This window comes from Cheilinus undulatus, linkage group 14 (genome assembly GCF_018320785.1).
Source record: "Cheilinus undulatus linkage group 14, ASM1832078v1, whole genome shotgun sequence".
Lineage (NCBI taxonomy): Eukaryota > Metazoa > Chordata > Actinopteri > Labriformes > Labridae > Cheilinus > Cheilinus undulatus.
Genome location: NC_054878.1, coordinates 47,724,429 through 47,750,111, shown reverse-complemented (window position 1 = coordinate 47,750,111; position 25,683 = coordinate 47,724,429). Strand labels below are relative to the sequence as shown.

General features: G+C 39.6%; 1 protein-coding gene across 1 annotated transcript in view; it reads right to left on the bottom strand.

Moving 5' to 3' along the window:
* The window catches only part of myo6a (myosin VIa), a 232,260-nt gene that overhangs the window by 108,574 nt on the left and 98,003 nt on the right, over positions 1–25,683 (bottom strand). The window contains exons 13-15 of the mRNA XM_041805103.1: positions 9,226–9,383; positions 6,481–6,572; positions 3,553–3,625 (exon numbers count right to left, since the gene is read on the bottom strand). Of these exons, the coding sequence (XP_041661037.1) occupies positions 3,553–3,625; positions 6,481–6,572; positions 9,226–9,383 (323 nt within the window). The remainder of the gene's footprint in view (positions 1–3,552; positions 3,626–6,480; positions 6,573–9,225; positions 9,384–25,683) is intronic.

The following is a 25,683-nucleotide window of genomic DNA, read 5'->3' as shown; positions in this document are numbered from 1 at the left end:
GCTGCAAGAGGCAGATAAAGAAGCAGATAAATAGGAAAAAGAAAGAGAAATATGGTATCTCTCTTTTATACCAAGTGCTAAATGACGCCTGGAGCTTCATGAGGTAATACAGCGGTTCCCAACCTGGGGTTCGGGAACCCCTGGGGGGGTGCCGAAGATCTCAGGGTGGGGTGCATGACTCTATCTGCTGTGACATTATCAAAATTAGATGTATAAATATATTCTATATATATATATATTTTAAATCATGATTAGAAGCAAAATGAGTGACAGGATGGGGAAAAAAGAGAACAGAGAGCAAAAAGCTCAGGAAAACAATTGAAATTTTTGAGATTATAAAGTCTTCTATGCACAAGAAAGCAAACACTGAATTTCATAAGTTAAAATTTTGCATATTTAAAATAAAAACCTAATAATTCCAGGAGAAAAATGTCTTACATTTTGATGTTAGAAGCTCAAAAGATTTAAATTTTTAAACATCGTAACTTCACAACAGTGTAATATCAAAAACTTAGGAGAACCAAACTGAAAACTGTAGTTGGGTTTTCAACCTCGTAATTTCAAAAATTCTAAGTTTTGGTTCACGTACATTAAATATAAAGTGCTTAACAAATTTATTAGCCAACCCTAACCCTAACCAAAGTAAGGTTTATGCCACAGCTGCCCTAAATTAACAGCATTGGTAATTACCAAAATCATTTTTTATGTTTCTGCAATGGTTAATACACCAATATGTAGAAGCTCTTTAACCCAAATGATATTCTTAATGCTAAAATAGAATTATTATTGTTATCCATGAATTTTCAAATTGACTGATTTACAAAAAAACTGAAAAAATAGTAAAGCACATTAATATTTCTTGATTAATATGTCAAATTATAGTTATTTACTGTCATTCCTGAACAGAAAAATGAGTTTTAGTGGTTGAATGTTATGCTTGATTAATTTCTGACTTCTCGGAGAAGCCCAGTGAGCAACCAGATTCCAACATTTCTAGAGTGTTAGGACACAAAGTTTGAATTTCACTTTACAGGGTCTTTAATAACATTTAAGACCTTACAATTAGTTTAAAAATATCTTCTTGAAAATTAACAGCTCCTCTTTATTACTGTTTTTTTCTAGAGTGATAATAGATCTTTTGCCAAGAACAAGTTTATTAATGCCTATTATGTTGGGTTTTGTCAGTGAAAACAATAAAAACTGAAGTTAAATTTTTCCAAATGGGTCCTTGGGGAGGCTTAGCCTTTCCTAGAGACAAGTTGGGGGGTCCAAAGGAACCGCTGAGGTGATAAAAAACTTGTCAGTAGAAAATCGAAGAAGTCTTTACTTCCTGTTGAATACAAACTAGCTTTTATTTTATATAACTAAGGAACTTCTATGTAACCCAAAAAAGAACTCTACTGGTGAAAAGGTATGGTGCAGACTACTTTTGTCCACAGAGCTGTTTTTATTTATTTTTTCTGTCTCATTTCTTACAGAAATAAATGTCAGGCTGAGTCAAAATTTCCAACATAGTGACCCACATCTTTGGGCATCACAAAGGCATGTCAGAAACCAGTGGGAGACATCACTGAAACTATGTCCATGTTTTATATCATGTAGTCCAGTCATTAAACTGCTTTCAACATTATTAAGCAAATAACATTTTTCGCTTATTTTCCAAAATATTAATGCAAATGACAGTCAGAGTATTTTTCAAGTCATCAGCTATTAGAGCATAATTCAAATGTTTTTGAACAAACTTCATAATGATAACCATTATTTAAAAAAAAATAAAAACCTCAAAATGCACTGTTCCACATTATTAAGCAGGCCACAGGTTTCAGCAGTATGGGGAAGAAAAGGATCTCTGCTGCCGAAAAGTGTCAAATATTGCAATGCCTTGGACAAGGAATGAAAACATTTGATATTTCAAGAAAAATTAATCATGATCATCATACTGTGAATGAATTAGTGTCTGATTCAGAGCACAGACAAGTTCATGCAGATAAAGTTATAATGAGGAAGGTTTCTGACGGACAAATTCATCAAATTAACAGAGCAGATGCTAAAATGCCATTACAAAGCAGCAAACAGGTATTTGAAGCTGCTGGTGCCTCTGGAGTCCCACCAACCTCAAGGTGTAGGATCCTCCAGAGGCTTGCAGTCGTGTATAAACCTACTATTCAGCCCCCCCTAACCAATGCTCACAAGCAGAAACGGTCGCAGTGGGCCCGGAAATACATGAAGACTCATTTTTAAACAGTCTGGTTGACTGATGAGTGCCGTGCAACCCTGGATGGTCCAGATGGAGGAGTAGTGGATGGTTGGTGGATGGCCACCATGTCCCAACAAGGCTGTGACATCAGCAAGGAGGGGGCGGAGTCATGTTCTGGGCTGGATTCATGGGGAGAGAGCTGATAGGCCCCTTTAGGGTCCCTGAAGGTGTGAAAATGACCTCGGCAAAGTATCTAGAGTTTCTGACTGACCACTTTCTTCCATGGTACAAAAAGAAGAACCGTGCCTTCTGTAACAAAATGATCTTCATGCATGACAATGCTCCATCTCATGCTGCAGAGAATCCCTCTGTGTCATTGGCTGCTATGGGCATAAAAGGAGAGAAACTCATGGTGTGGCCCCCATCCTCCCCTGACCTTTAACCCTACTGAGAACCTTTGGAGCATCCTCAAGCTAAAGATCTATGAGGGTGGGAGGCAGTTCACATCAAAACAGCAGCTCTGGGAGGATATTCTGACATCCTGCAAAAAAATTCAAGCAGAAACTCTCCAAAAACTCACAAGTTCAATTGATGAAGAATAGTGAAGGTGATATCAGAGAAGGGCTCCTATGTTAACATGGAACTTGGCCTGTTCAGATGTTTTTGGTTGAAATAGCTTTGATTTCAGTAAATATGACCTCCTAATGCTGCAGATTCAACAAATGACCATTTTCAGTTCTTTACATCCAAAAAATGTTTTAAAACTCTGTTGTGCTTAATAATGTGGAAAAGTACATTTTGAGGTTTTTACTTTTAAAAAATAATGGTTATCATTATGAAGTTTGTTCGAAAACATTTGAATTATGCTCTAATGGCTGATGACTTGAAAAATACTCTGACTGTCATTTGCATTAATATTTTGAAAATAGGAGAAAGATGTCATTTGCTTAATAATGTGGAAAGTGGTGTAAACTGCTTGTTCATACCATCATCGCACATTAGGATGATTTGTGGAAATCAGAGTCAAATTCAGCACACACGTACTATGTGGATCAAAGTACAATGTATGGCCCATTTTAAAGAAACACTTGCTATTTCAGGCTGCAGCCGAGAGTAAATGATTCTGTTTATGTTAAAGCCCATCTGTAGGACAGAGACATCACCAGTGTTACTGAAACAGCTGCTGCTAGGGGATGAAATTACCTTGTTTCATGTTCCATAAATTGAATCAGATGTAGAAAATGAGTAAAAACAAGTTTGCACCACATTTGCAGAGAAACATTCTGAAGGCAAGCAGCTGGATGTGCTGTGAATTCCTAATCCAGTATTCAGAGTGATGAGCGGCGTCTTCATACCTATGCAGTCCTGATTGTCGACGTAGTGAACCTCGTTGACTCCCAGCCCCTCCCTCTGGTACAGCTCTTGCTCCTGGAATACAAACGAGACATTCCTAATGAGAATCCATAACGATATTCACAGCGTATAGGGCTTAATGAGGACGGGGACGACGCTGGAGGGCACCCTGGCTCTCTAACAAACGGCACTTAGAGCGGACTCTCTGTTTTTCTACTGTCAGGGAAAATGAGCATCTTAAGGTTACTGCTCTCAGGATGAATGCTGCTAACAGACCTTTGGGCTTCTCTGCATGTCTGCCACAGGCTTTAAGGTCAACAGAGACGTCTAACATTTAGGGGGAAAAGGAATAATTGTTGGAAATGGATCAATAAGGGAGTAAATCCAAAATATCCTTTCTCAGATGCCCTTTAATGAAGCTGTTTTTAAGAACTCTGCTGTGATTGGTTATCGATCAAAAACATGGAATGGAGCTAAAAAACACAGGTGACATTTTCAGACTGTACAGTGTTTCCACACATGGCTTTCTAATATTATCATTATTATTTTACATTCAGTGTGATAAACTAGTTTTAAAATATCAGTTTATGGTTATTTACAAACATAGCCATGAAAAAGTATTTTTCCCCCTTTCTGATTCCTGACTTCTTTGCATATTTATCCCACTAAAATGTTTCTGATCATCAAACCAATTTTAATCTCTCACAAATAATTGATTATTTATTCATTTATTAAGGGGAAAAATCCGAACCTATCTGACCCTATGTGACAAAAAACAGTGTCAGTAAATGATGTGAATGACAGTTTTTGAAGGTCACATATTGTACCCTTTAAAGACAAGCTTATATCAGTCTCAGAGGTCCCTAAAACATGCCTGTGAAGTTTGTTGCTGTAAAAAAAATCCAGTGTTGGATTTTTGCATGTCTAACAACTCCTCTGTTTCAGCCCTGCTCAGAACGAGCTGTTTCTGTGTCTGTGGCTTTAAATTTTACTGAGCTGTCTGACTCCGCCCTGACTCCGCCCCTCTCAGGAAATCAATGTTCCATGATGGATGTGGTTTTTCTGATCAGGAGAGGACGACGGAACGTTCCTCCAAGTGGGGAGGGCCAGCCAAACATGGGGGCGGGGCTAACTCCCCACATGACATCATGAGGGGAAATCTGAGAACAGCTTGTTTCAGCACACATTTTCTGAAAGGTGGAGAAAGAGAGGGGAGAGGGAGTGGATTTTTCTGGTACTTGAGGGGATTGTGGACAGGCCAGGGACACATGTTTTTGTTAGAAAAGCCTGAAAAAGTGATTTTTGCATAATATGTGACCTTTAAGGACAGAATGTCTCTATCAATTTAAATCTTTATCAAGAGGAAAATTCATTTAAAATTAGCCGATGAAACTGGAACCAGTACCCCACTGGTTTAATTACCAGTTAATCAATTAATCATGATTTTGATTTTTGCCAGAATCGCCCAGCCCTAGTCGCAGCTTAACCTCCTAAGACCCTGCATGCACATGCGTGGACGTTACATTTTGGCTCCTACAGCATAATAAACATTTTTGCTAATTCAATTTTAATTTTTTAAAGTAAATTGCTTGAGAATTTGGGGAAATTGCTTTTCTTATTTGCAATTTTTTTGCATTTTTTAAGGGAAATTTAGGAAATTAATCTGTAATTTTTGGGGAGTTGGATTAGGAATTCGGAGGTAGGGTTTGTCCTTTGATTTTTTTTTCTGGAATTTTAATGGAAATTTGAAGGAATTTGTCTGGATGTTAATTTTCATGAAATTTTGGAGATTTTTTTTTTTTTTTTTTTTTTTTTGGAAATTGCTAAAAAATTTTAGGGGAAATTTCCCCAGAATTTAAAAAGCAATCTGAAGAAATGTCATGGTACTTTTTATGGGGTACTTAAAAATGTGATCAAGAATTTTCACAGGAATTTTAGGTAATTTCTTTGAAATTTTAGGATATTTGTTTGGGTTTTGAGAAGGAAAATTTCAAAAAAATTCCTGTTCAAAGACAAAGCTGGTATTTTAACTCATCAGATCCTACTTATCCCAAATAAGAGGGAGAAATCAAAAATACTTTCCAAACAAAATCTCAGGTCTCAGGAGGTTAATTTTTTTTTTAAACTTGCATGAAAATTTAAACTGACATTTATAAATGTGCAGCCCTTTCTACGTCTTCTTCTTCTTCTTAGGTTTATTCGTTGTGCGTCAGCGTCCGACCCTGGTCGCCACCACACGTAGACGGTCATAAAGAGGGAAACAGACATCAGGATCATCAGCTGGACAGCTTTTCTTTATCTACTTATTTTCTCAGAAACACTCCAAAAATAACGGTCCGATCATTACCCAGGCTGTGGTTTTCCAAGGTCGATACCTGCTTAACGTCGGCGGAGCTTTAAGAGCCCTCGTGGCGTCTAGTTCATTATGTGGAGACCATGACTTAGATCAAATTACATACAGAGCATCATTATTTTCCCAAACACAGCCACGGTGTTTGGATCATTCTAGACTTGACTTTTATCTCTAATGGTTGTTTGGGGGCTGAAGATGTCTGAGAAAATAGAGTTCTCGCCAAAATAAAACACATATGCTGAGAGTGAGTTTACTGAAAGCAGCATTAGACTTTAAAATCATGTTTTTGCAGATGTTTCAACAGCAGGCGTGGTCGTCTGTGTTTATATTTCCCTAACTGAGACAGCAACGGAAGAAAACGTGAACAGAAATCCTGTCTTAGGATGAAAGTGTTCATTTAAAAATAAATGTTTAGGCTTTTTATTGTCTGTTTTTTAGAAAATCAAAGCAGAGATGGGCTCCTACTCTGAGAAAATAAGCACTTCTGACGTCTGCTATGATTGGTGGATGTTTGGGAGTAAAAGCTAATGGATCTGACAGAAACAGAGTGAAAAAGCGGCCGTGTTTAGACTCTGACCTCCTTCAGGATCCGCTCGTTGAAGAACTGCTGCAGTTTCTCGTTACAGTAGTTGATGCAGAACTGCTCGAAGCTGTTGTGTTCAAAGTATTCTGGAAAACAGAAACAGAGGCAGAGAGTCACAATCAAAGACAATCTGATGAGATTCTGATCCCAGAAAACTGTGAATCAGAAGAGATTTTACTGTGAGACTCACAGCTGTCAGGGCGTCTTTATTACAGTAACTCTGGATAAAACAGCTTTGTTTTACTTCAGTGTTTTTCTCCAACTCACTGGTTGTGCCGGCCAGGAAGCTAGGCTATACAGCACTGATCATCCACTGGCGGTCCGGGGGCCATATCAGGCCCACCAAAGCTTCCTGTCCGGCCCCCAGAAGATCATTCGATTCAGAAAAGCAGTAAAAAAAGATGTTGTGATTTTAAGAGTATCCCTGTGCTTTAAATGTCTACAGCTGTTAAATCCACCCCACAAACAATTAATATTGAAATATTTTGAGAATGACTTCACATTTGGTCTGTTTTTGCAGAAATGTACTGTCATAATCAGTAGATATTTAAAAAGAGTTAAGGTTGGCAGATGTGCTGCAAAAATGACCAGATAAAGTGGTGAAAAGGGGTTAGAGAGTAGCAGAAATAGGTGATAAGTGGCGGAATGGGTTTTAAAGTGGCAAAAAGGGACTAAAATTGGCAGAAAAAATTGTGAAAAGACGTTAAAATGTGGCAAGAATTGGTAAAAGAAAAAATAGGGGCAAAAAATATAAAAAAAAAAACCTGGTTACAAATGACCAAAAAAAAGTACCAGATAAAGTGGTGAAAAGGGATAAGAAGTGGCAAAAAAAAAATAGAAGAACAGTGGCAAAATGGATAAGAGTGGGACAAAGGGGATAAAACATGCAAGAAAATTGGTTAAAATGTGTTAAAAGTGGCAAAACTTGGTTTTAAAGTTGCAAACAATGTTGAAATTATATCATGAAAATGGGTTAAAAGTGGCAAAAATAGAAGAAATTTGGAAGAAAGGATAAAAAAGTGGCACAAAGGGGATAAAACATGCAGGAAGAGTGGTTTGAATGGGTTAAAGAATGGCAAAAAAATGGTTTATAGAGGCAAAAAGTAGCAAAATGTGTTACAACTGGCAAAAATTGGTTTTAAAGTTGCAAAAATTGTTTAAAAAGTAACGAAAAGGGGTTCAAAAGTGGCAAAAATAGAAGAAAACTGGCAAAAGTGGATGAAATTGGAACAAAGGGGATAAAACATGCAAGGAAATTGGTTTTAAAAGGGGTTAAAATCTTGCAAAAATTTGGTTAAAGAGGCAAAAAGGGGTTAAAAGTGTCAAATGTGAGTTATTACTAGTACTAAATCACAATTGTGGAGGGCCCATTCTCTGGGATTTTCAGAGGTCCAGCCAATCCTGTTGTCAGGTGCTTGTGGCCTGCTGCATAGATAATAGGGATAGATCTCACTGATAGATCTCACTGGTAATTCCTAAAAACGTCCTGCATTTTGAAAGAAAATACAAATATTACTACAATAATATTTCTATCAAACCCAAAATATCGATTTAATTTTTGTGTATTTGAAAGTCCGGCCCCCAGAGTTTCTGTGGGGACTAAATCTGGCCCTTGTGTGAATGTTCTCGATGACCCCTGCTCTACAGTGTAACACAGGGGTGTCCAAACTTTTTCGACAGAGGGCCACATACGGAAATATATTAGGATGGTGGGGCCACTTTCATATTCCTTGCTGTGAGGATTGTAAAGTAAGACTAATCCGTGTACATTGAAACATGCTTAGAGATTGGGTATGTGTAAATGGCTAGTTAATGGCTGGCAGGGCAAATAGATGGTCATTTTCAGAATTTTGGGGAGCCAATCAGAATTCAGGGGGCCGTGTTTCGCCCTGGTTACCACTGGCTCTGCCCTGGTAAAGTTATTGGTGCTGCTGTTTGCTGTGATTACCCATCAGGGTGTTATCAATCAAATATCATCTTGTCAAAATGTTTGTTTATAGATTTAACATGGTAGCACCGCCCTGTGCTGAAAACAAGAAGTACAACACAGTTAAACACAAGCTTCATGTTTAGTTGGGCCATATTTCATTTTATCTCTGGAATTTGATGTGGGCCAACCTTAAAAAAAGGGCCGCGGGCCACATTTGGGCCATAGTTTGGACATCCCTCGTATAACAGATGGTTATTGTGAGTTGGTAAAAATCGGCCACAAAACAATGTTCGCTCAAACGTACGCACTATTGAAAACTTTTGAAGCCTTTTGTTTTTTCACCCAGAAAGCTTCTGTGTTTTTGTCACTATTTTGCAGTGCAAGAGCACAGAACCAGGAGCCAAAACCTGCAATAAAATGATTCAAAGGTTTTCAATGTTGTGTACGTTTGGGCAAACATTGTTCCGAGGCCCATCTTAACCAAAAACTGACTAAATTCAACAGAGAAACTGTACCCATCTGAACCAAGATTTGGAACATTTTTCATGGACCAACCCACACACTCAGCTCTGCTGCTCATCCCACAAACACATGCTCCTTATAGATGTGGCTCCATTCAAAAGGGGAAATAAACTGATTTATTCCTCTGAAGCATTGCTACAGCAGAGATTAATCTACTAATCAAACAACATTTATAAAGATCCAATATGGATTTAGAGCTGTTCATGATGAAAACGATGGCTGCTCTATGAAGCTAAAGAACATTTAGCTCTAGAGGTCAGAGGTCACCAGTCCTTGGGGGCACTCACCAAAGCCAGCGATGTCCAAGACGCCGATGAAGTTCGCCGAGGAGTCGAAGGGAAAACACTGGTTGACCCGGGTCACCACATGGTCGAAAAGACGGCTGTACACGGCCTTCGCCAGGGCGTCCCGAGCGTTGTTAGCCTGCTCCACTTTGAGTGGCACTCTGGAAGAGGACACACACAGAGGAAAGTAAAGGGTTAGAGCAGTGATACTCAACCTGTGGCTCTTCTGTGTTTATTTGTGGTTCTTTTCTGTCTTAGTTTTGAATATTATTCCCCAAGAAAATCTTAAAAAGGAAAACTTTTTTAGCCCCTTTTCACCAATTTTTTTTTTTTTTAACCAATTTTCATCCTTTTAAACTATCGTTGCAATGAATATCACATTTTTCCTACTATTTTGCCCATTTTTGACAACCTTTTTTTGCAACTTTTTACCCATTTTTGCCCTTTTCACAATTTCTTCTCCCCATTTTCACCCATTTAAGCTACTTTTAGTCATTAAATACTGCTTTTTTGTAGTTGTTGCCAATTTTTGACACTTTTTTGCAACTTTTTACTCATTTTTTGCCACCTTTTTCCCTTTTGCCACTTTTATCCCATTTTCACCCATTTTCACTACCTTTTGCCATTAAATACCACTTTTTTCCTCTTTTGTTTGCCCGTTTTTGCCAGTTCTTTTTGCCACTTTAATCCAATTTTTCCCCTCATTCCCCTCTTTTCACCCATTTAAGCTACTGATTGCCATTAAATACCACTTGTTTCCTCATTTTTGCCCATTTTTATCACTTTTGACTGCTTTTTGTCGATTTTGGTCCTTTTTCACTTATTTTTTGCCAGGTTTTTGCCACTTTTGGACCATTTTTTGCCGCTTTTAACTATTTTTTTTGTCACTTCTCACCTATTTTTGCTTCCTTCTGATCCTTTTCCACTGTTTCCTCCCCATTATCGCCCATTTTCACCCATTTTTGTTGCTTATTGATCATTTTTGCCACCCTCTACTTATTGTTATTGCTACTTCAAGCTGTTTTTGCCACTTTTCACCACTTAGATTGTGGCTCTTGCAAAGGTATTTTTCAACAGTTTGGCTCTTTGGCTGAGTAGGGTTGAGTAACACTGGGTTAGAATCACACAGACAACCATTTAGAGGAGAAATCAGAGTTTCCGGAGAGCTGTGCAGAGTGCTCAATGTTCTTTCTAATTTAAAATTGCTTCAAAGCAATAACATTGTAGCTCCTGCAAAAATCAGTTTAACAGCACCTCCCTCCTCAGCTCCAGCTCTGACTGCTCTTCTGCTAAATGATACCAACTTAGTGATGATGTTTGTGAATAATTGATGTTAATAACGCCGTTAAACCCCCTGAGAAAGCTGCAGGAAAGAATACATATAAACATAAACCTGTCTAGAGGGAAATATAGAGCAGACTGGTTCACCTGCAGACCAACACTCAGCCTAACAGAAGAGGACTGTCTGAGGACATAATTGTGTTATTGACAGAAACACAGAGAGCGTGAGTGTGCGGTGGCGGCCGTAAAGGCGGTGGCAGCAACCATAACCAGCTGCAGCTCTGTGGAGGTATTGTAATTGCTTCAGACTGCGTGTGAGCGCTTGGTTCAATAACCGCAGACAAAAGGAGCGACCTGATCGCAGAGGTCAGATCAAACTCAGTGCGCTGCTCTGATGAGAGGAGGAAGTTTGTGGGCAGGTTTTACACCTGGACTTTTACCTCGGCAGTGCACCCAAGGACACGGCGGGAAATAACTCGACACGAGTGTCTCTCTAAAGCCCCGTTTAACGACTCCCAGAATCCTCCTCCTTCCCTCCTTCTCTCCAGTCAGCGAATTATCTCCCCTGCACATCCTCCTTTTAAGCCACATGAAGCTTCATGGGGACGCCTGATCCCTGCAGGTGCATCGCTGCTCTTTTACAAACACATTAAGCTGTGATAGGATGACAAACTCTGCAAGGACGGACTCCCTGAAGCTGCAGACTGTTATTTACTTCATCTGCAACCTGTGTGCATACACATCAAAACATGCTCTCTCTACATAAACTTATACACCTAGATTTTCCATTAGTATTCATGGGAGGAAGTATAGAAGGCTCTGACAGCTGTGTTTACCTGATATATATGTTTTTGTTGGTCCTTACAGGTCTAAAAGAGCAAATCTATCCAGTGCAGTGCCTCAATGATATGTCTAGGAGGCTATTTCATTCTAACTACATCCTGCAGGCCAAATGTGGCCAGTGGTTTATTTTTAATTGGCGTCGGCAAAATGAAAGGTAACACGGCCCACATTAGAGCATGAAGCTAATGCTTCACTATGTCGTGATTGCTCAATTTAACACTAGACTGTAGAGTCATAATGACAGTTATCATTTATATATATGTATTTATATATTATACTAGTGAGAGAAAAACATAACAATATCTGTTTCAATGCCACAGCAACAGAGTCACGCTAAAGACAACTCAACAGTCACACAGTCACTCTGATGACCACTCAACAGTCACAGAGTTACTCTAAAGGTCACTCAACAGTCACAGAGTTACTCTAAAGGTCACTCAACAGTCACAGAGTTACTCTAAAGGTCACTCAACAGTCACAGAGTTACTCTGATGATCACTATAGTCACAGAGTCACTCTAATGGCTAGTCAACAGTCACAGAGTCACGCAAATGATTACTCAACAGTCACAGTCACTCTAAAGATCACTTAACTGTCACAGAGTCACTCTGATGATGACTCTACAGTCACGGAATCACTGTAATGACCACCTATCAACTATCTAAATTATCTGACCTACTTCATGTAAATCCGCCCACATCTCCTCATGTTTTATACTTTAATCATGTCTACTCAGCATCCTTGCACCTTTGCATGTCACGTGACCATACTGTCCATACTCACAGACCTGATTATACTAGAATTAATAATATTTAGATTGTTTATTTTTCTATCTAACGTTTAATCCCTGTACATGAAGAGCAAAGCTAACCAGAGACACATTCTACATTACGTAAGCATACCTGGCCGATAAAGCTGATTTTGTTCCTGTATGTAACCATGGTTGCCATGAGTCCTTTTTGGAGTTTCCAGGTTGAAAACAGCTGGACTTTTGCTCATAAAACAGGTGATGAATCCTCATTTTCTGTTCTGTTTTTCTCACCTTTGAAGCTGAACTAGCTAAGGCTTCAAGCTTTGGTAGAGTTGAGTTTTCCAGCTATAAACAGTCATTATTCAGTACCAGCAGCACCTACAGTAAGTCTGACAGTCTGGGAAGAAACTGCAGAGTGTTCCCTAAGGACACCTTGTGAGAGCTTCTACTCTAAATGGTTTAAACACAGCATTCAGTTTAGTTTGGGTATTCCTGGGTGGGAGTTTTTGACTAATTTAACCCAGGCGTGAAGGAGTTTAACCTACAAGGAAGTCCATTAATGTTTCATATTTCTAAAAGATGGGTTTTCACTCTTAAACTTGACTAGTAGTACGGTTTAAAATTTAAACTCAAGGTCTCTTTATAACTAAAGCTTCATCTGCCTTTGAAGACGATGAAAATGTGGCATAAATATTCTGCAGAAGCGTTTATTTTCCCTTCAGAGATGCGGTGAGTAGATGTAGTTGTATCTGCTGTAACTGAAGTGATTCAGCAGTTAGACAAAGTTCCACCCACACAGCGGGTGACTTAACAACACTCCCACAGCTCCTCACCTTCACCTCCGCCCTCTCTGCACCACCTGCCATGTTTAATTCATGCCACCGCCGTCTCCTCCACTCCACCTCCGAGCCGAACACGCCGCCACCAGAGGTTTTCATAGTGCGGCGCGGCCCTCTCATTTAAAATCCAAGAGGTCTAAATGCCAGGGCAGCAGAATGTCAGAGCACTAATCGTACAAGTGGTCTAATATGTATTCCCCATGAGCCTCTGCAGCGGGAATGTTTTCTCCTCTCCCTCTCTGTGTAATTACTGATGTCTCTTTGTGGAGAAATGGTGCTCTCCAAAGACGCCTGCTGGTCTGCAGCTGCTCCAGAAACACACCAAACGCTGAATAAAATGGATTTTTAAGATGCACATTTGCAGCGTTGGAGGAACACTCCAGTCTGTGTACAAATATCCAGACTGTGTCCTGCTGCGCTCATTACACAGCACCTGCAGCGGAGGAAGAACTTAGATTTCCCACTAGAAGTTAAAATACTACAGAGACTCAAATAAAACTACTTCATTCAAAATAACAAGGAAAAACTGTTTCTACTTTCACTTTCAATAGAGACAGACTCATTTTGTGGAAAGGCCCCACTGTACAGCAGCCACTCTCTACCCCAGGATCCGCACCACAGCAGGGGTTGCCAGATAATTTCTGATTATGGACGATGACTTATTCTGCTAATTAGCCACAGGTTGGTTCGCCCCAACCTCGTTTGACCAATCATCACGCTGTCATTTTTGAAATCTGTCCTCCTCTCTTTCACAGTGTGGATGCTGCAACCCTCCTCCACCCCAGCCACCCCCATTCAGTTACTGCTTATCTCATCCTGCATACCTCAGCCTCCTCCTCAAGCCACCTCATTGGTTCCTGATCCAGATGCTCAGACGTCTACTCCTCCTCTGATCCTGCATCCCAACACCACCACCAGGGTCTAGACTCCATAGAACAGTGGTTCTCAACCTTTTCAGCCCAGGACTCCAAAAATAAAGGTGCAAGAGACTGGGGACCCCCACTGTACCTGTTAAACACAGCTGTGCACAATCTAGACCAGGGGTCATCAAGTCCATTTGCACAAGGGCCAGATTTAGTCTCAACAGAAACTCTGGGAGCCGGATTTTCAAATACACAAAAATTAAATGAACATTTTGGTCTGATTGAAATATTACTGCAGTAGTATTTGTGTTTTCCTTTAAACTACAGGACATTTTTAGTCATTACCAGTGAGATCTATCCCTATTATCTAGGCTGCAGCAGGCCTGACAACAGGACTGGCCGGACCCCTGAAAATCACAGAGATTGTGCTAATTGTCATTTAGCACCAATATTAGCCCATTTTGACACTTTTAACTCCTTTTGATACTTTTGCCTCTTTAACCCAATTTCTGCATGATTTTGACCCCTTTTAAACCACGTTTCCTGCATGTTTTATCCCCTTTGTGCCACTCTTTTATCCATTTTTGCCACTTTTATTCTATTTTTTGCCTCTTTTTAACCCCTTTTATTACATTTTTTCAACAATTGTTGCAACTTTAAAAGCATTTTTTCCCACTTTCAACCCATTGTTTATACTTTTTGCCCTCTTTTGCCTCGTTAACCCTATTTTTTTAAAAGATTTTAACCCCCTTTAAACAACGTTTTCTGCATGTTTTATCCCCTTTATTACAATCTATTATAAATTTTTGACACTTTTCTACAATTTTACCCCTTTTTGGTACTATTTATAGTAACTAATTTTGATACCTTTGCCCCTTTTTTCCTCCTCTACCATTTTTGACACATTTTAACCCCTTTTCACAACTTTTTCTGCCACTTTTGCAACACTTTTGCCAACCTTAATGACTAATTTTTGACAGTAAATTTCTGTAAAAACAGATCAAATGGTTAGTCGAACTAAAACTATTTTAATGTTAATTGGGATGGATTTAACAGCTGCAGATATTTAACAGCAAAAGGATACTCTTAAAATCTTCTTTTCCTCCTTTTCTGAATTGAATGATCTTTCGGGGGCCGGAAAGGAAGCTTTGGGGGGCCTGATGTGGCCCCCGGGCTGCCAGTTGATGATCAGTGATCTAAAATCTTGTGCAGACAAGGCCGCCCATCAGGGGGATAAAGGGGAGAGTTTATAATAACCACTCCGACCAAAGAAGCAAGCATATCTTTTATTCATTTGTGTGGTAGATAGCCTTCTTAAAAATTGGTTAAAATCCCTTTTGTTAAAAACAGAAATAAAATGGTTAAAAAATGGCTAAAATGGAAATTGGTTTAGAAGTGGCAAAACTTGATAAAAATGGCAAAAAAAAAAAAAAAAAAAAAAAGCAAAAGATGGCAAAAATTGGTTAAAGTGGCAAAAACGGGCATAGTAAGGGGATTTACAAAGTGGCTGAAATGACTTTAAATTGGCAAAAATTGGAGGAAAATTTGGTGAAATGGGATAAAAATTGATATAAACTGGTAAAAAGGGTTAACTAAGACAGAAAAATGGGCAGAAAATGGGAGAAATTGGTTAAACTGACAAAAATGAGCATATCAAATAGTGAAATGTGGTTGAAATGCATGTTAAAGATGGTAAAAAAGTGGTTAAAAGAGACAATAATGGGTCAACAGCGGCAACATTAGGTGTAAACTGGTGATACTGGGTTTAGAAGTGGTAAAAACTGGCAGAAAAAAGTGTTGGAAAGGGTTTAGAATGGGAAAAGTGTGTTAAAATTGGCAAAATTGGTGGGAAAAAAGTGATTAAAGCAGGTTACGATTGAGCAGGCGCTGTTATTAAGGGTCGCAGGCTGAAAAGTTCTGAAACATCTGACTTAGACCATTTTCTCATAACTGCTTGAGTCTTGATCGTCTGCAGAAAAAAGCTTCTGTCTGCAGTCACTTCCATCAAGCTCCTCGTCCACATCCAGACAAACGCTCATGTTTCCATGTCACAGATTTAAAATCAAGAAGGCTGAGCTGGAAAATAATCCTCCTACGTTTGCATACTCTAAGTTACCTTAACATCCATCTGATTCACCACAGCCTCTCGCTGTAGTCCAGACTCTGCAGGCTTGGAGAACGTCTGATCCAGCAGTGATAGACTGACATTTAAAAATGGCAGAGGAGGCGCTTTAATGCAGAGAGAGATTCAAACTGAGGATGAGATGAAGAGGGAGAAGTTCTGGATGAAATCTGAACGGATGTGGTGAGGCAGCAGAAGTTTCTGCAGCTTTGTTTAACGGCACGTCTGGCTGCAGGGTTGATGGACTAATCCTCCTCGACTCTCACAAGCTGTTAACTGCTGACCTCACCCGGCGAGGTCGCCGTGATTGGCATCTCCCATTTTCCGCGTGCCCTCCCACTCGTTCTCTCCCTCTGTCCCCTCGCTGTTTTGGAATTAAACGCGTTAGATGTTTCTGAGTTTAAGCACCGTATAACCCTGACTGCCAGGATTTCTCATCGCACTCCCATCATTCCATTCTGTCTTCTCTATGGCTCATCCTTCACGTTATCTGATTCCCCACCCTCCCTCTCTCTCCATCTCCTTCACTCCTTTCCCCGTTTCTGATGGAGCTTCATTTACTTCCAGTCCTCTCACTTCCTCCTGCATCTATTCTTCTTTGCTTTCAGATTTTCGTATTATTTTTGAGTCACTGAACCGTTGTTTAGCCTCCATCTTAACAAAAAAGTCCTCCTAAATGATGTAAACGGGACTAAATATAGCTTGAAGGAAAGTAATGTAGTTAAAATTCTCTTCTAACCCAACAGTGAGCAAATCTGGGGTTTGGTACCTTGAAACAGCATTTAACTGACTGTTAACTTTCAATAAAGGCAGTGACATCAGCTAACAACAGACTGGACTGAGATGACCTGCTCTGTGATTTCAGATTGGAGTCAGTTAAACTGATTACCCATCATTTTTTATAAACACAGGCTTCAAATCCTGGTCTAGAACTCTCTTTAAAACTGTAATGAACCTCCTGCCACTAGAGGCCGCTGTAGCTTCACTGCCTTCCTGTCTAGCACTTCACCGGATGTAAAGATGTGAAGCTCGGTGGTGGATTAGCGGTTAGTGTGTAGCAGGAACAGCACGGTATGAAGTGGTGTGTAGGCAGTCGATGGTTGAACTCACGTTTAACTTCCACCTGAAGTGAAAAGAGGCCAAATGTCAAAGCACGGTATAAATCTGCAAAGAGGAACGAAGGCTGGCGGAGCTAGCTGCTAATGTTAGCCACGCTTAAGAGCAGTGTTACTCAACCCTCCTCAACCAAAGAGCCAAACTGTTGAAAAATGCCACAATCTAAATGATGACAAGTGACTAATGTGGGCAAAAAAGCTGTAAAAAAGTGGGGAAATGGGGTAAAAGTGGCATTTAATGGCAAAAGACAGCTGAAATGGAAGGAAAAGTGCAAAGAAGCAGGATTAAAGTGGTCAAAACTGATGAAAAAAATTGCAAAAATGGGCTAAAAGCAGCAGAAATTGATTAAAAGTGGCACAAAATGGGGAAAAGTGGCTAAATAGGCACTGAAGAAATGAAGAAAATGGGTGAAAAGTGGTAAAAATGCGTGCAAAGTCACAAAAAAGGGTGACAGGTGGTCAAAAAGTGGCCAAAAATGAGTGAAAAGTGACTGAAGTGGTCAAAAAAGCTGTTAAAGTTGAGAAAATGGGGGAAAAGTGGCATTCAATGGCAAAAAGCAGCTAAAAAGGAGAGAAAAGTGACATAAAGAAGTGGGAAAAATGGTCTTAAAGTGGCAAACACTGGGAGAAAAGTGGCAATAAAGGGCAGAAAGTGGCAAAATTGGTAAAAAGTGGCAAAAAAATGAGTTACAGGTGGCAAAAATGGTCCAAAGGTGGCAAAAATGTGGAGAAAAATTGAGTGAAGTGACTAAAATGGGCAAAAAGCATCAAAGAGTGGCAAAATGAGAAATAAGTGACATTTAATTGCAAAAGGCAGCTTAAATGGGCAAAGGGTAGCAAAAAAGGTGAAAAAAAGGGCAAAAAACTTACAAAAGCCAGATAAAAGTATCAAAAGGGGCTAAAATCAGTAAAAATGGAATTAATGTGGCAAAAAAATGCAAATAAGGGCAACAGAAATATGCAGACAAAAACAGAGGCTGGCAATTAAAGCCTACTGTCAAAGTGTGGGAAACAAACTCATCAATGTTACTTGCAAGGGGTAATTTCTGAGGTAAAATGTTCCTTTTTAAGGTTATCTGGGGGCATAATATTTCAAATTAAGACCTAAAAGAGCCACAGATCTCACAGAAGAGCCACATGTGGCTCTAGACCCCTACAGACCCCTGTAGACTCCTATACTGAGTATCACTGGTCTGTAGGTACGACTGTTAGCTCTTTTCCTTCCTTTTACTCGTCCTAAAAAGCATCAACATTTCTGACAGCTCAGGTAGGATGCAGCTGTAATTACATGACTCAGACGTGAGTGCTTCTACAACTTAAACAGGCATTTACTTAGATATTTACATAAATTATTCAGAGCTGTGTCATCTTTTACTTCTTCCTCTTTAAGCTGGAGTCACGATGACCTGATGGGAAGCCTCCACGGAGGAACGAGGCCTTTTTTAACATTCAAAAACCTGATTAATGCCCTTTTTAAGATCAGCAGTGGGTGAAATTGGTTTGATTTTCAGACTTTTGAGCTATCTGATCACACCAGGCAGCCTTAAAATACCACAGATATGAGGCTTTATGCCAAACCTTGTGGTATGAAGCCTCATACATAAATTCAAAAATAAATGTGGACAGAGATTAACAGTGCTGTGAAAAAGTGCTTTACCACTTCCTGATTCCTTATTTTCTGCTTCATTGTCACATTTAGATGTCTAAGATTTTTAAACAAATTTCCATATGACACAAAGATATCCTGAGTAAATACTCAAGTCAGTATGAAATGATGATTTCATTTATTAAGTGTAAATCCTGAAAAGTCATTCCCTGAACATAAAAACTGGTCATTCCATCCTTGGTGTTTGTGATTACTGTCAGTGAGTCTTTCACATCACTGGGGAGGAATGTTGTCCCACTCTTCTTTGCAGAATTGTTTTCATTCAGCCTCACCGGAGGGTTTTCCAGCATGAACGGATACAATTAATTAATTATCTTAAGATTAATTAAGATGATGTCATCCTTTGAAGATGATGCCATCTTTAAATAACATAAAATGCTTTAAAGGATGACATCATCAAAGGCAGATGATGGAATGTTCCATATTCAGGCTTTTCCCTCCATTTTTGCCAAACATTCGCCATAGTTGGTAACTTTAGAAAAGCTGGTGGAAGTATCTAGGAGTGAGGGTTAGGGTTCCAGAAAGTTCCTCTTCTGTCTGATCAGTCCTCAGAATATTTTCCCAGAAGTCTTAGGGATCATCAGGATGTTTTTGTCAACTGTGAGACGAGCCTTTGTGTTCTTTTTGGTCAGCAGTGGTTTGACCTTGGATCTCTCCCATGATGCCGTTGGTGCCCAGTCTCTTTCTGATGGTTGAATCATGAATTCTGACCTAACTGAGTCAGTGAGGCCTGCAGGTCTTTAGATGTGGTTCTGGATTCTTTCCATGCACTCTTGGGGTCATCTTATTAAGCCGGCCACTCCTGGGAGGGTTCACCACTGTTTACAGTTTTCCCCATTTGTGGGTAATGGCTCTCACTGAGTCCCAAAGCCTCAGAAATGTCTTTGTAACCCTTTCAGACGGATAGATGTCAGTGGCTTTGTTTCTCATCTGTTCTTGAATTTCTTAAGATGGCTCCATTGTCAGACTGGTTCTATTTAAGGGGTTTCTGGATCCAGCAGGTCTGGCAGTAATCAGGTCTGGGTGTGGATAATCAAACTGAACTCAGCTTTATAAAAATGTGGCTAATCAGAGTTAATTCATGGTTTAACGTGGGGAGGACTGACTTTTCCACATAGGTCCAGGTAGATTTGGATGGCTTTTCCCTTAATATCATCATTTAAAAACTGACTTTCGTATTTAATCAGGTTGTCTTTGTCTAATATGATGATCTGAAACATTTAAGTGTGACAAATAAGAAAAAAATGACCTGAAAAAATAAGAACATGGCTGTTTAATTCTGAATCCTTCTCCCAGCTCCCCCTTGTTCTCCTTTATGCCAACCTGTTCTTACATTTTTTCAACTGTTTCTCTCCCTCACTTCTGTTCCCCGTCAGTAAACGTGTTTATCACCAAGTTACTGTGAGAAATCAGGATACACAGTCCAATCAAACAACACATTTCTATGTGCCTGTAGACACTCGCTCAGTTTCTATTTGCCTCACTGTCATGGCACAATTCAATTTCTGCACCTCAAAGTCTACACAGCAGAAGTAATACACAAATAAAGGCAACAAAAATATCCAATTTTAATTTGTTCTGGGTAAATCCAGTCTCCCCGGTCTGTCTTTATTTCCCCGTCTCTCAGCCGTCTGCTCTCCTGCTTACATAACACACACATAAATAAGCAGCTCGGCTGATGCAGCCAGATGGAAGGACTCCAACCCCGCCGCCTCTCTTAAATTCACCTACTGGTCTCATTTTATCGGCTTTCACAGGGTGTGAAATCGGAGCGATAATCTGTGAAATTTTCATATAAATAAGAAACTGTAAGGATTGGGCTGTGTCACCACATGCTCCGTGCTATAACGCAACACTGAGTCAACCAGTTCAGCCATGCTTTAACATCTCCTGCTGTAAACACTTGTTGTCTGCTGGCTTTTACGTGGGAGTAATTCCTTCTGGAAATAATGTGTTTATATTTATAGGAATGAAAAACAGTAGGAAAGGCGGTGATGCAAAGAAAAAGTCGCCTTCAGAAAATACAGTGACAAAGACGCCACGGTCCTTCAAAGAGACGGGTGATTATGCAACGAGCGCCATCAATAACTGCAGAAGTCTCCGCCATTAAAAAGTCATACAACATCTCTTCTGCTGGATTTGATTAATGTCCTCAAATAATCTTCAGAATTATTTTGGACCGAAGACTACAGGTTTGACAGTTCTGAGGATTGGCTGGAGATTTTAGGCCAGATTTAGTCTCAACAGAAACTCTGGGGGCTGGATTTTCAAATACACAAAAATTAAATGAACATTTTGGTCTGATTGAAATATTACTGCAGTAGTATTTGTGTTTTCCTTTAAACTACAGGACATTTTTAGTCATTACCAGTGAGATCTATCCCTATTATCTAGGCTGCAGCAGGCCTGACAACAGGACTGGCCGGACCCCTGAAAATCACAGAGATTGTGCTAATTGTCATTTAGCACCAATATTAGCCCATTTTGACACTTTTAACTCCTTTTGATACTTTTGCCTCTTTAACCCAATTTCTGCATGATTTTGACCCCTTTTAAACCACGTTTCCTGCATGTTTTATCCCCTTTGTGCCACTCTTTTATCCATTTTTGCCACTTTTCTTCTATTGTTGCCACTTTTTAACCCCTTTTGTTACATTTTTTCAACAATTTTTGCAACTTTAAAACCATTTTTCCCACTTTTAACCCATTGTTTATACTTTTTGCCCTGTTTTGCCTCATTAACCTAATTTTTTGAAAGATTTTAACCCCTTTTAAACCACTTTTTCTGCATGTTTTATCCTCTTGATGCCACTCTATTATCAATTTTTAACCACTTTTCTCCAATTTTTACCCCTTTTTTGGTACTATTTATAGTAACTAATTTTTGATACCTTTTGCCCCTTTTTTCCTCCTCTACCATTTTTGACACATTTTAACCCCTTTTCACAACTTTTTCTGCCACTTTTTGCAACACTTTTGCCAACCTTAATGACTAATTTTTGACAGTAAATTTCTGTAAAAACAGATCAAATGGTTAGTCGAACTAAAACTATTTTAATGTTAATTGGGATGGATTTAACAGCTGCAGATATTTAACAGCAAAAGGATACTCTTAAAATCTTCTTTTCCTCCTTTTCTGAATTGAATGATCTTTCGGGGGCCGGAAAGGAAGCTTTGGGGGGCCTGATGTGGCCCCCGGGCTGCCAGTTGATGATCAGTGATCTAAAATCTTGTGCAGACAAGGCCGCCCATCAGGGGGATAAAGGGGAGAGTTTATAATAACCACTCCGACCAAAGAAGCAAGCATATCTTTTATTCATTTGTGTGGTAGATAGCCTTCTTAAAAATTGGTTAAAATCCCTTTTGTTAAAAACAGAAATAAAATGGTTAAAAAATGGCTAAAATGGAAATTGGTTTAGAAGTGGCAAAACTTGATAAAAATGGCAAAAAAAAAAAAAAAAAAAAAAAAAAGCAAAAGATGGCAAAAATTGGTTAAAGTGGCAAAAACGGGCATAGTAAGGGGATTTACAAAGTGGCTGAAATGACTTTAAATTGGCAAAAATTGGAGGAAAATTTGGTGAAATGGGATAAAAATTGATATAAACTGGTAAAAAGGGTTAACTAAGACAGAAAAATGGGCAGAAAATGGGAGAAATTGGTTAAACTGACAAAAATGAGCATATCAAATAGTGAAATGTGGTTGAAATGCATGTTAAAGATGGTAAAAAAGTGGTTAAAAGAGACAATAATGGGTCAACAGCGGCAACATTAGGTGTAAACTGGTGATACTGGGTTTAGAAGTGGTAAAAACTGGCAGAAAAAAGTGTTGGAAAGGGTTTAGAATGGGAAAAGTGTGTTAAAATTGGCAAAATTGGTGGGAAAAAAGTGATTAAAGCAGGTTACGATTGAGCAGGCGCTGTTATTAAGGGTCGCAGGCTGAAAAGTTCTGAAACATCTGACTTAGACCATTTTCTCATAACTGCTTGAGTCTTGATCGTCTGCAGAAAAAAGCTTCTGTCTGCAGTCACTTCCATCAAGCTCCTCGTCTCCACATCCAGACAAACGCTCATGTTTCCATGTCACAGATTTAAAATCAAGAAGGCTGAGCTGGAAAATAATCCTCCTACGTTTGCATACTCTAAGTTACCTTAACATCCATCTGATTCACCACAGCCTCTCGCTGTAGTCCAGACTCTGCAGGCTTGGAGAACGTCTGATCCAGCAGTGATAGACTGACATTTAAAAATGGCAGAGGAGGGCGCTTTAATGCAGAGAGAGATTCAAACTGAGGATGAGATGAAGAGGGAGAAGTTCTGGATGAAATCTGAACGGATGTGGTGAGGCAGCAGAAGTTTCTGCAGCTTTGTTTAACGGCACGTCTGGCTGCAGGGTTGATGGACTAATCCTCCTCGACTCTCACAAGCTGTTAACTGCTGACCTCACCCGGCGAGGTCGCCGTGATTGGCATCTCCCATTTTCCGCGTGCCCTCCCACTCGTTCTCTCCCTCTGTCCCCTCGCTGTTTTGGAATTAAACGCACGTTAGATGTTTCTGAGTTTAAGCACCGTATAACCCTGACTGCCAGGATTTCTCATCGCACTCCCATCATTCCATTCTGTCTTCTCTATGGCTCATCCTTCACGTTATCTGATTCCCCACCCTCCCTCTCTCTCCATCTCCTTCACTCCTTTCCCCGTTTCTGATGGAGCTTCATTTACTTCCAGTCCTCTCACTTCCTCCTGCATCTATTCTTCTTTGCTTTCAGATTTTCGTATTATTTTTGAGTCACTGAACCGTTGTTTAGCCTCCATCTTAACAAAAAAGTCCTCCTAAATGATGTAAACGGGACTAAATATAGCTTGAAGGAAAGTAATGTAGTTAAAATTCTCTTCTAACCCAACAGTGAGCAAATCTGGGGTTTGGTACCTTGAAACAGCATTTAACTGACTGTTAACTTTCAATAAAGGCAGTGACATCAGCTAACAACAGACTGGACTGAGATGACCTGCTCTGTGATTTCAGATTGGAGTCAGTTAAACTGATTACCCATCATTTTTTATAAACACAGGCTTCAAATCCTGGTCTAGAACTCTCTTTAAAACTGTAATGAACCTCCTGCCACTAGAGGCCGCTGTAGCTTCACTGCCTTCCTGTCTAGCACTTCACCGGATGTAAAGATGTGAAGCTCGGTGGTGGATTAGCGGTTAGTGTGTAGCAGGAACAGCACGGTATGAAGTGGTGTGTAGGCAGTCGATGGTTGAACTCACGTTTAACTTCCACCTGAAGTGAAAAGAGGCCAAATGTCAAAGCACGGTATAAATCTGCAAAGAGGAACGAAGGCTGGCGGAGCTAGCTGCTAATGTTAGCCACGCTTAAGAGCAGTGTTACTCAACCCTCCTCAACCAAAGAGCCAAACTGTTGAAAAATGCCACAATCTAAATGATGACAAGTGACTAATGTGGGCAAAAAAGCTGTAAAAAAGTGGGGAAATGGGGTAAAAGTGGCATTTAATGGCAAAAGACAGCTGAAATGGAAGGAAAATTGCAAAGAAGCAGGATTAAAGTGGTCAAAACTGATGAAAAAAATTGCAAAAATGGGCTAAAAGCAGCAGAAATTGATTAAAAGTGGCACAAAATGGGGGAAAAGTGGCTAAATAGGCACTGAAGAAATGAAGAAAAATGGGTGAAAAGTGGTAAAAATGCGTGCAAAGTCACAAAAAAGGGTGACAGGTGGTCAAAAAGTGGCCAAAAATGAGTGAAAAGTGACTGAAGTGGTCAAAAAAGCTGTTAAAGTTGAGAAAATGGGGGAAAAGTGGCATTCAATGGCAAAAAGCAGCTAAAAAGGAGAGAAAAGTGACATAAAGAAGTGGGAAAAATGGTCTTAAAGTGGCAAACACTGGGAGAAAAGTGGCAATAAAGGGCAGAAAGTGGCAAAATTGGTAAAAAGTGGCAAAAAAATGAGTTACAGGTGGCAAAAATGGTCCAAAGGTGGCAAAAATGTGGAGAAAAATTGAGTGAAGTGACTAAAATGGGCAAAAAGCATCAAAGAGTGGCAAAATGAGAAATAAGTGACATTTAATTGCAAAAGGCAGCTTAAATGGGCAAAGGGTAGCAAAAAAGGTGAAAAAAAGGGCAAAAAACTTACAAAAAGCCAGATAAAAGTATCAAAAAGGGGCTAAAATCAGTAAAAATGGAATTAATGTGGCAAAAAAATGCAAATAAGGGCAACAGAAATATGCAGACAAAAACAGAGGCTGGCAATTAAAGCCTACTGTCAAAGTGTGGGAAACAAACTCATCAATGTTACTTGCAAGGGGTAATTTCTGAGGTAAAATGTTCCTTTTTAAGGTTATCTGGGGGAATAATATTTCAAATTAAGACCTAAAAGAGCCACAGATCCTCACAGAAGAGCCACATGTGGCTCTAGACCCCTACAGACCCCTGTAGACTCCTATACTGAGTATCACTGGTCTGTAGGTACGACTGTTAGCTCTTTTCCTTCCTTTTACTCGTCCTAAAAAGCATCAACATTTCTGACAGCTCAGGTAGGATGCAGCTGTAATTACATGACTCAGACGTGAGTGCTTCTACAACTTAAACAGGCATTTACTTAGATATTTACATAAATTATTCAGAGCTGTGTCATCTTTTACTTCTTCCTCTTTAAGCTGGAGTCACGATGACCTGATGGGAAGCCTCCACGGAGGAACGAGGCCTTTTTTAACATTCAAAAACCTGATTAATGCCCTTTTTAAGATCAGCAGTGGGTGAAATTGGTTTGATTTTCAGACTTTTGAGCTATCTGATCACACCAGGCAGCCTTAAAATACCACAGATATGAGGCTTTATGCCAAACCTTGTGGTATGAAGCCTCATACATAAATTCAAAAATAAATGTGGACAGAGATTAACAGTGCTGTGAAAAAGTGCTTTACCACTTCCTGATTCCTTATTTTCTGCTTCATTGTCACATTTAGATGTCT